General features: G+C 39.4%; 1 protein-coding gene across 1 annotated transcript in view; it reads left to right on the top strand.

Moving 5' to 3' along the window:
• The window catches only part of SVEP1 (sushi, von Willebrand factor type A, EGF and pentraxin domain containing 1), a 210,656-nt gene that overhangs the window by 166,336 nt on the left and 33,774 nt on the right, over positions 1-10,546 (top strand). The window contains exon 37 of the mRNA XM_002708072.6: positions 8,437-9,109. Coding sequence (XP_002708118.4) covers positions 8,437-9,109 — 673 coding nt within the window. The remainder of the gene's footprint in view (positions 1-8,436; positions 9,110-10,546) is intronic.

Below are 10,546 nucleotides of genomic sequence, written 5' to 3'. Positions count from 1 at the left end.
ATTAAGGACAGATCCCACATGAGGAGTAAGTACACAGTGACTCCTGTTGTTAACTTAACAATTTGATACTCTTGTTTATGGCGTCAGTAATCTCCCTAGGCTCTAGTCATGAGTTGCCAAGGCTGTGGAAGCCTTTTGAGTTCGCTGACTTCGATCTTATTCAGACAGGGTCTTAGTCAAAGTGGAAGTTCCCTCCTCCCTTCAGAGAAAGGTACCTTCTTCTTTGATGGCCCCATTCTTTCCACTGGCATCTCACTCGCAGAGATCTTTCATTTAGGTTTTGTTTTTGTTTTTTGTTTTTTTGTTTTTGTTTTTTTGCCAGAGTGTCTTGGCTTTCCATGCCTAAAATACTCTCATGGGCTCTTCAGCCATATCCGAATGCCTTAAGGGCTGATTCTGAGGCCAGAGTGCTATTTAGGACATCTGCCATTCTATGAGTCTGCTGTGTATCCCGCTTCCCATGTTGGATCATTCTCTGCCTTTTTGATTCCATCAGATAGTATTAGCAGACACTAGTCTTATTTGTGTGATCCCTTTGACTCTTAGACCTATCAGTGTGATCAATTGTGAACACTTAAAAAAACTCTTAAAAAAAAAAGGAAAAGTAAAAGCTTGATAGCTGTGTACCTCTTTTTTCGCCCAATCCCACATGTCAAAACATATAATCCAATTAAGTAGAATATGTTATCAAATTCTTGGTTAAGGACTACTAATGGACAAAACTGTACAATGAACAGTTACCAGATTATTCTTTTTGTTGGTCATTATGCCTTCTAAATTGCTAACCAAATTATTCATGAATCAGTCAATCATAAATTATGATAAAAAAACTATCAAGTTTTTTCTTTTTAGTGTTAATTTAGCACTGATAGGAAACAGGTCTATCCAGAGAAGTAATGCTCTATAAATATTATTAAATAATTTAGCTATAGTTTTTTTAAGTATTAAGTTATATTTGAAGCAGTTACATGAATTTGAGAATTGTCGCTCCCCCTCTTCATGGAGGAACGACACTAAACCCTGCCTAGGCTTCACATCCGAGTCACGGCACCATTATGTCGCTCCCCCTCTTCACGGAGGAACGACACAGGACCCTGTGCTGTTCTTTTGTCTGCTCGGCCCTTCCCGGGTTTGCTGCTGGTTCTTCCCGGGTTGACTGCCGACCCTTCCACCTCCGTGGAAGGGTGGTTCCCCCTGCCACATTCCCCACTTCCGCGGGGGAGCGGCACACCGCCGGCCGGCTCTCTCGGGGGCTGCACAGGTGTTCCCCTTAGATGTTCCTGGTGCATGCCGTCTCTCTCCTCCTTTATAGTCCTCCTCCGCCAATCCCAACTCGGCTGCCCACACGCCGAGTACGCTGCTCTCCTCCAATCAGGAGCAAGTCCTACAGTTTATTGGCTGAACTGGAGGCAGCTGTGTAGAAGCTGTTTTCTTCTCTCCCAGCGCCATATTGTGGGAGAGCAGATGCATAGAATAAGTCTTAATTCCAGTAACTTAGTCTAGTCCGAGTTGCTCCCAGTTGCTCCCCACAAGAATTAAGAGTAAGGCATATTCAAGCAACAGCATTAATTAATTTGCAAATTTCTTATTTTAGGAATTGGAATAATTTGAGTTTTTTTGTTTTTGTAAGTTTTCGTGTGTCTTCCACATAAATGCATTATTCGACAATTATAAAATGTGAATGTTTTTGGAATGCTTTTAAGAATTTGGTTTAAAAATCGATTGACATGATGTGTTGTTTGTACTAGGAAATAACTTGACCCAAAATACCTTCTGTGTTTGCTTAGGATATTTTGTTTGATATCTAAAAGTTGAGGTTTTTCTGTCTCAACTGTAAGCAAACATCCTAAATGTGTTAAAGCATATTCTCGGATACTCTATTTAAGTATCTTTCGTGTCCTGAAAATCTGAAGATTAATCTGAACTGCCAGTTTTTAGATTTAGAATATTCAAGGACAAAAATAACTACTTTTAGAGCGATATTTTAAATTTCATAAAGGTTTTGGTGAGGAACAATACTAGGTACTATAAGCATTGAGAAAACTTTGAAAGTTCTTTCTACCAAATATGAAATACTCAATTTCTAATTCCAACTCAGATACGAAAGATCAGTATTTAACATTGGATGTTTTGTGTTTTATAATATGTTCAAACTACAATTACAACATTTAGTCTTTGTCAACATACTTTTACAAACGTACATACTTAATAAGCTTTGTTCATATGTTCTCATATTTTCTCAAATAATTATAATGAGTTACTTGTAAATTAAAAATTCCCTAAAAAACCCAAGTCTATTTATCAGAGATAAGTGTTCTGCAAAGTAGCCATGCAAACCCATGCCTTTTGTACATTTCATTTTTTAATTTAGTTCCTTGAAGCATGCCCTACATTTTTACATTTGGTTTAGTGTAATGAATTCTGAGATGATGTCATAAGAATGCACAGAAGCGTCTACCACATTGTAAAAACATGATTCGGTTGCTTTCTACCCATCTGAGCTAAGTATTAAAAATGAGGTGGCGTCTATGTACCTGTTACATAAAACTGAAATTACAACTGGGAAAACAAGACTTCAATTCTCGGCCGAAGATGTCAGCGTCATTTTCACAGTGTTAACTTCCAGATAAGATAGAGAGCCTCATCAGTAGTTACATGAGCAATTTACGTATAGTTTAAGTGGAATTAAAAGGCAGTACTTTTGGATTTTTAATATGCTACTTGGGAGTTCAAGCAAATATCTCATTTATAGTCACTATGTTCAGCTTTGAACAAAGATTCATCTGTACATGTGGTGAGATTTAAATATGACATTTTGCCTTAAGAATAAAAATTTGCTTTGGCACTGCTGGCTGGCATTTTTAGTGAAGGTAGTAATAGTGATTTTTAGAAGTGAAGCACGAAACAGAAGGAAGGAGAGTTTCTGTTTGTTGGCCTTTTGAGAACTGCCTGTTGGGTAGTTAAGTGAGTTTCAGAACAGCACAGAGAACTTGAAGAAAAGCAGGAAGTTCTTGAGATGTTCTTTTCTTTTTTGTCTGAGCGTATAATATTAATTAAGATGCCTAGAGATGGGACTGTATTGTCTCTTCTCCTACAGGCTCGTTACATTTCTTGCTGTGAGTACAGCAGCCACATATAGTACAGACAACCTCAAAATCTGTTTTTATTAGTGTAAATAGAAAAACTGTAGGCAACTTTTAGTTTTCTCTGCAGGCATTTTCAGGAACATAGTGGGGTCTCCTTTGTATATAGAGGACAGCAGTACATCATAGATTATCTTAATGGGGTCGTCTTCTCTGAAATCGCCCACTTGTATCCTAGCTTCGTTCCCTTTTTCAAGGCTGAGTGAAGAGGATTCTTCACATGACTGAACTTTGAACCTCTCCACTCTGCAGATAGTATAGAACTTCTTGCTTCAGGGTCAGCTTTCCCATATCTCAGCTGTTCCTAGCTCTCTTGTATCTTCATTCACCATCAGTGAAGATACATTATCTTGGTTCTGCAGGTATTAGAAATGTTACCTATAATCATTGTGCCCCAAACCACTAGTTTCTAAGTGGCTTCTCTAGTTTCTTGCTGTCCTCCCACAAGTGGCTTGATTAACTGATTTGTACCTTGCTGGTGATAAAGCTTTGTCAGAGTTGAGTCCATCAGAACAGCATACAGTCCATACAGCACATAGATGCCTACAGTAAAATCCTTTAAGTTACACTGTATTTAACATTTTATGCTTCTTAATTTTAACTTCATATACTGAGAAGATTTGGAAAGATAAGACTCTGCCAGCTCCTGGAGTTATTATTTAGACATGGAGGGTATGTTATATATGGATTAGCTTCCAATTACTGAGGGTGATTATGCTTTGGAGAATATCAGTTCAGTCAGTTTGAGCTGGAAAAATATGCCAAACCAAATTCATATGTAGTATTTTACCTAAAGATATTCTTCAAACCATGCCCACATTCCATTATCTTCCTCATCTTTACTTAAAAAAAAAAAAAAGATAAATGTTAGATATCTAAATAAATGTCTAATGGAAAGCCTATCTTTACAGTTCTATCAGAATGTGCTTTAAGACATGTATTGACTGTGTAGATGCAGATTTAATATGAAAAATAGACCTTTACAGATCCACTTATAGAAAAACAACTGTATTGTGCTCCCTCAAGGAATGTATGGTTGGTTAAGACCTTGATAGTGGAGTAAAGGAAAGAAAACTAGAATTTAGAGCTTTGAATACTTCTATTTGATCCTAAGAACACATGGAATTGTGATGAAATGTAACAGAATACAGTTGGATTAGTTATGTAATATTTTCTATTACTTGTCCAGCCCTTGTGTGTTGTTCTAAAAACTAAACTTTAAATCTGTATGGTATTGCCTGCTGGGTCTCTGTTCTTTAGTTTAAAAAGAAGAAGAAAAGGAAAATCCCACACTCTGTCCTGAAGAAGTGCCTAAAACTGATTTGTGTTGATTTTTAAGTCCATCTAATAAATTATATCTGTTTTCTGTGGTATTGTATGTTCTTGTCTTACTGATGTCACAGTCCTGAGGGTTTCCAAGTCACAATTTGTGCTTTATTTGGATAAAAAGCCTTTACATGAAAGCCACCCACCCAAACCTGGACAAGCCATAGTGTAAGGAAGCACAAGCGAAACGGCTGAAATATTTCATGACACTGGTATTAGTTAAGGCAGACTAGGAAACTGAACTCTATTCCTGTTTTTTTGTTTTTCAAACAGTTTTAACAAGAGAGTATACTGTATATTTGTAAATCTTAGTGAAAGTTTATTGCTTACTTAATAAGAATAGCTTCTTAATTCTCAGTGGTTAGAATCTTAAGTGTCATCATTTAAATCTTGAGCCATTTTATTTGTGTGTATATCCACCAAAATCCCACCTTTGGTTTGACTCCATTTACAGACCAAAATATTTAGTAGAATCTTACTACATCTCTTGTATATTCTTCCAATTTTAAAAAATTGAGCAGTATGACTATACATTTCTGGGGTAAAGCTTGATGGTATTTTCAGTGATGTGCAATCACATGACACATTGTAAATCATCTGCATGCAAAGTGAAACATGTATCTGATTTTAACTTATTCTAATGATGTCCCTTCTCCCAAACTTCTTAGGCTGACTGATGCCTGCCAGAGTTCCTCTATTTTTGCCTGAAACTAGTCCTTTGAGATTGGAATAGTCTGTTTTTCTATTATGCCCCTCTGTGGTTTCATCAGATAAGGTGATACCTGCAAAGCACTTTTGAAGATGTTTTTTAGGTTAATGTCCAGGATATGAAATTGATGAGGCAGTTATGTCTAGTTGAGGGCTCATTTAGTTGCTTGAGATGAGAAAACTATGCTAATAATTTTTATTTATGTATAAGATATATTTTACTAATCATACTGATTTTGAAAGACAAGTTCTTCTTGTAGATAATATTCCTTACTGGGTTATCCTGAAGAAGCCTAGCTAATCTCTGGGCCAGCGCCGGGGCTCACTAGGCTAAGCCTCCACCTAGCAGCGCCGGCACATTGGGTTCTAGTCCCGGTCGGGGCACCGGATTCTGTCCCAGTTGCCCCTCTTCCAGGCCAGCCCTCTGCTGTGGCCAGGGAGTGCAGCGGAAGATGGCCCAAGTGCTTGGGCCCTGCACCCCATGGGAGAGCAGGAGAAGCACCTGGCTCCTGGCTCCTGGCTCCTGCCTTTGGATAGACGCGATGTGCCAGCCGCAGTGCGCCGGCCGAGGCGGCCATTGGAGGGTGAACCAATAGCAAAAGGAAGACCTTTCTCTCTCTCTCTCTCACTGTTCACTCTGCCTGTAAAAAAAAAAAAAAAAAAAAAAAAAAAAAAAAAAAACTGATCTCTGGCCGGTGCCGTGGCTCACTAGGTTAATCCTCTGCCTGCAGCGCCAGCACCCCAGGGTTCTAGTCCCTGTTGGGGCACCGGATTCTGTCCCAGTTGCTCCTCTTCCAGACCAGCTCTATGCTGTGGCCCGGGAAGGCAGTGGAGGATGGCCCAAGTGCTTGGGCCCTGCACCCGCATGGGAGACCAGGAGGAAGTACCTTGCTCCTGGCTTCAGATTGGCGCAGCACACCGGCTGTGGTTGCCATTTTGGGGGGTGAACCAATGGAAGGAAGACCTTTCTCTTTCTCTCTCTCTCTCTAACTCTGCCTGTCCAAAAAAAAAAAAAAAAACACTCTTTGTAAACACCTTTCGTAACCCCCAAATTGAACTGTGTGTGTTCTCTAACAAATTAGACTATCTTTTGAAAAATTTTAGGTTTGTGGGAATTTTCAGTATTTTAAAAGATTTTTCACTAAATCTTTGCATGCAATGGGAGGAGGAAATTTTGTCTTTCCTCATTATTTTGTAAATGTCTTTCTCTGTAAGCTTGGGAAGTTCCATATATAAGGAATATTCTAGGAAGTGAGGCTCTCCAAGTGCTTGGGTACTTTTGTATTTCCTCAGTGCTGATGAGTTAGACATTTAGGGCAATAATACTTTCGAGCCTTCTTGAGAAGACGTACTGAGGAAGGGTAGGAGGGGAAGATTGGAGTGGGGACCCCCCCATCGGTAAAGCAGTGTAATCAGCCGTGCCAGTGCCGCTTCACTGTGACGCTGTGTGTGTGCCCAGAATTAACTGAAATGTCAAGCTCCAGAAATGGAAGGTGTTGGTCAGGTGACCACTGGGAGGACTTTGTTGACTATGAAATGGAGGAATAATGTCAAGCTACTTTGGGGGGAAAATGGAAATATATTATTGGTGAGTTTCTGTGTGTAATATGTACATTAACTTTTTTTTAGAAGTTGCGTGTTAATCTGTATAAAATATTGTCTCTGTTTTATGCTTTGAGTAAAAAGGAAAAAGGAAGTTGAGTTAAATTGTTACTCTTATTATGTACTGTTCCATATACCTATTCTTTTAGAAAGGGTTAATTATAATTACTATTCCCACTTCAAAAAACAAAAACAAATCCCAGCTATGCTACTTACAACTACTTTAGGCAAGTTTCTAAGCCTGTATAAATCACCATTCACTAGTGAGTAGTAGAGTGAATAAATCAGTGTGTCTAAACATGATTTAATTAGCTCCCCAATTATTTTAGTCCCTTATTGTGAGAGTAAAGATATCCAATGATGGACTGATAAGCTGTCAGATATTCTTTCGAAACTTTCTGGCATTTTTCTTTTCGGTAAAAGCATAATCATAAAATAAGGGCTATTCACTTATCATTAGGCTAATATGCCGTATCTTAATATTTCATTGTCCTTTATTGAGGCAACCCTTGAGAGTAATTTAAGATTTTCACAAGACATCGATCTATCATCATATATGAGCATAAACTCCTTATGCCTAAAGAAAGATTGAGAGTTAGGAAGCAAGTTATTCCCACTGATTGAGTTAGCAGAGCCATAAGCAGAGCTCAGCTTCTAACGAACCAGAATGGTAAAAGTTTAGCACGTCTTAGAAACTGAAATTATAATTACTGTTTTAAAGTTCACTGAAGAGAACTCTGTAACTAGGAGCCGTATCTGAGTCAAAGATGGTTTATCAAAACTTGTTTCCAAGAGTAGTGTGGGGTAGCCATTGTGGCACAGTGGATCATGCTGCCACTCGGGATACCTAATTCCCATAGCTGAATGCCTGAGGTCAATTTCCACCTCTTCTGATCCAGCTTCCTTCCGATGCACCCAGGAGGCAAGGGAGGTCTTAATTACTTGGGATCCTGCCATCCACATGAGAGATTCAGAGGAAGTCTAGCTCCTTGCATTGCCTTGCCCAGCCATTAATGTATGTTGTGGGCATTTGGGGAGTGAGCTAGTAGAAAGAAAACCTCTCCCCCTCCTCCTTACTCTGCCTTTCAAATAAATAAGTAAAACTTTCTTAAAAAGCAAAAAAAAAAGCTCTTGTAAAAATCAACAGACTGTGTTATAAGGCAAATTGAAAGTATGTTATTACAAAAATTTAAGGAACAAAAAAGGAAGGTTGAAAGTACGATCATCTTAGAATTGTAACTACAAAATACATGAAATCTGTTCTCTTTCTATTAATAAAAAAAAAAAAACTAAAAAAAAAACCAGCAGACTAAAACCATCTAAAGGCAGATGAATTTCCAATTTTGAATTGAGTCACATAGGATCATAGCTAACTCCTCATTTTTATTTTGAAAATGTGTAACAATCACTACAGTTGCTTAAATTGCAAAAATCTTCCATTCATTTCCCTTTGTGAATAATTATTAATATTAACATCAAGATGTACTTATACATATCAAAGGAAAACTACTTTTCAGTAAGCTCAATATTCAAGCAGAAAATATATTAAAGAAAACAGAATAAAAGTAAAGTCACTTAGAAAAAATAATTATATGCAAATGCTTTTTCTCAAAGATTGTTTCATTATTTCTTTTCTGCCCTGCTGTCACCTTCATAGCTATACCCTTGTTGGTCCTGACACCATTGAATGCCTGGCCAATGGCAAGTGGAGTGCAAGTAACCAGCAGTGCTTGGCTGTCTCCTGTGATGAGCCCCCCAATGTGGACCACGCCTCTCCAGAGACTGCTCATCGGCTCTTTGGCGATATTGCGATCTACTACTGCGCTGATGGTTACAGCCTAGCAGACAACTCCCAGCTCCTCTGCAATGCCCAGGGCAAGTGGGTTCCCCCAGAGGGCCAGGCTGTGCCCCACTGTATAGCTCATTTCTGTGAAAAACCACCATCTGTCTCCTATAGCATCCTAGAATCTGTGAGCAAAGCAAAATTTGCAGCTGGCTCCATTGTGAGCTTCAAATGCATGGAAGGTTTTGTGCTGAATACTTCTGCAAAGATTGAATGTATGAGAGGTGGACAGTGGAGCCCTTCCCCCATGTCCATCCAGTGCATCCCGGTGCGGTGTGGAGAGCCGCCGAGCATCATGAATGGCTATGCAAGTGGAGCAAACTACAGCTTCGGGGCCATGGTGGCTTACAGCTGCAACAAGGGATTCTACATCAAAGGGGAGAAGAAGAGCACCTGCGAGGCCACAGGGCAGTGGAGTAGCCCCATCCCCACATGCCACCCAGTATCTTGCAATGAACCACCGAAAGTTGAGAATGGCGTCCTGGAGGTAAGGGACTAGTTAGCTAATGGCCCATGGAATTCATCACTACAGCCCACTGTAACTGACCTAGCATTCATAAACGGGGGCAGTCAGCAGATTAATTGTGGGAAAACGAAATTGGCTCATTTCCCTAGGTATGACTCTTCCTAATAGATTGCTTTTTTTTTTAAGATTTATTTATTGATTTGAAAGTCTGAGTTAAGGAGAGAGAGAATGAGAGGCAGAGAGAGAGAGAGAGAGAGGTCTTCCATCCACTGGTTCACTCCCCAGTTGGCTGCAGCAGCCGGAGCTGAGCTGATCCAAAGTCTCCCATGTGGGTACAGGCGCCCAAGGGCTTGGGCCATTTTCCACTGCTTTCCCAGGCCATAGCAGGGAGCTGGATCAGAAGTGGAGCAGCCGAGACTCAAACTGGTGCCCATATGGGATGCTGGCACTGCAGGTGGAGGCTTTACCTGCTACGCCACAGCACCGGCCCTCCTAATAGATAGCTTTCTGCATTTTCCTACTCTATAGGCATCCTAAGAACTTTGTGGCAATATTTTAGCCCTAAATATGAAGTTAAAGTAAACCAGTTTTAATAAAAGACTATTTTGGAAAAGTTATTCCAAGATGGATTTTTTTTTTCATTTTAAGAAATCAAAATCTAAATGGAGAGAAATCTATTACCACTTCTTAGTTTTAGGCAAAACATGGGCTAAACCAACTAAGACACAGTTTTTGATTTTGCCATTGTGGACAAATCATTAAATCTGACCCAAAAATATTTTGCTTTCACACTAATACAAGTCTTCCCAATAACTCCATCAAGGAAACAGGAATGAAAATCAATTCCCTCAAATAAAAGAACATGTTAGATAAGCAGTATTCAAGTTAAATACTCTTGAAAAAACCCCATACATACATACTACTTTTTTCTTTTATTCAAAATAACAAAAACATTTTTAAGGTTTTTATTTATTTATTTGAAAGGTAGAGTTACAGAGAGGCAGAGTCAGAGAGAGACAGAAAGAGAAATCTTCCATCTGCTAGCTTACTCTCCAAATGGGCGCAATGGCCAGAGCTGCGCCAATCCGAAGCCAGGAGCCAGTAGCTACTTCTGGGTCTCCTACATGGGGTCAGGGAACCAAGGACTTGAGCCATCTTCTACTGCTTTCCCAGTAGCGGAGAGCTGGATCAGAAGTAGAGCAGCAGGTTCTCGCACCGGCACCCATATGGGTTGCCAGCACTGCAGGCAGTGGCTTTACCCGCTATACCATAGCCCCAGCTCCAAAAAGCCTTTTTTTAAAAAATATTTTATTTAAAGTATACAAACTTCATGGATTTCATAAATATAAATTTAGAAACATAGTGATTCTTGCCACCCAACCTTCCCTCCCTTCTTTTTTCTCCTCCCTCTCCTATTCCCATTCTTATTTTTTACTAAGATCTATTTTCAGTTAACTT

The sequence above is a fragment of the Oryctolagus cuniculus genome, chromosome 1 (genome assembly GCF_051225735.1).
Source record: "Oryctolagus cuniculus isolate XC-2025 breed Fujian yellow rabbit chromosome 1, ASM5122573v1, whole genome shotgun sequence".
Taxonomy (NCBI): Eukaryota; Metazoa; Chordata; class Mammalia; order Lagomorpha; family Leporidae; genus Oryctolagus; species Oryctolagus cuniculus.
Note: the sequence above shows the minus strand (reverse complement) of the source record. Positions and strands in the feature narration are given on the sequence as shown.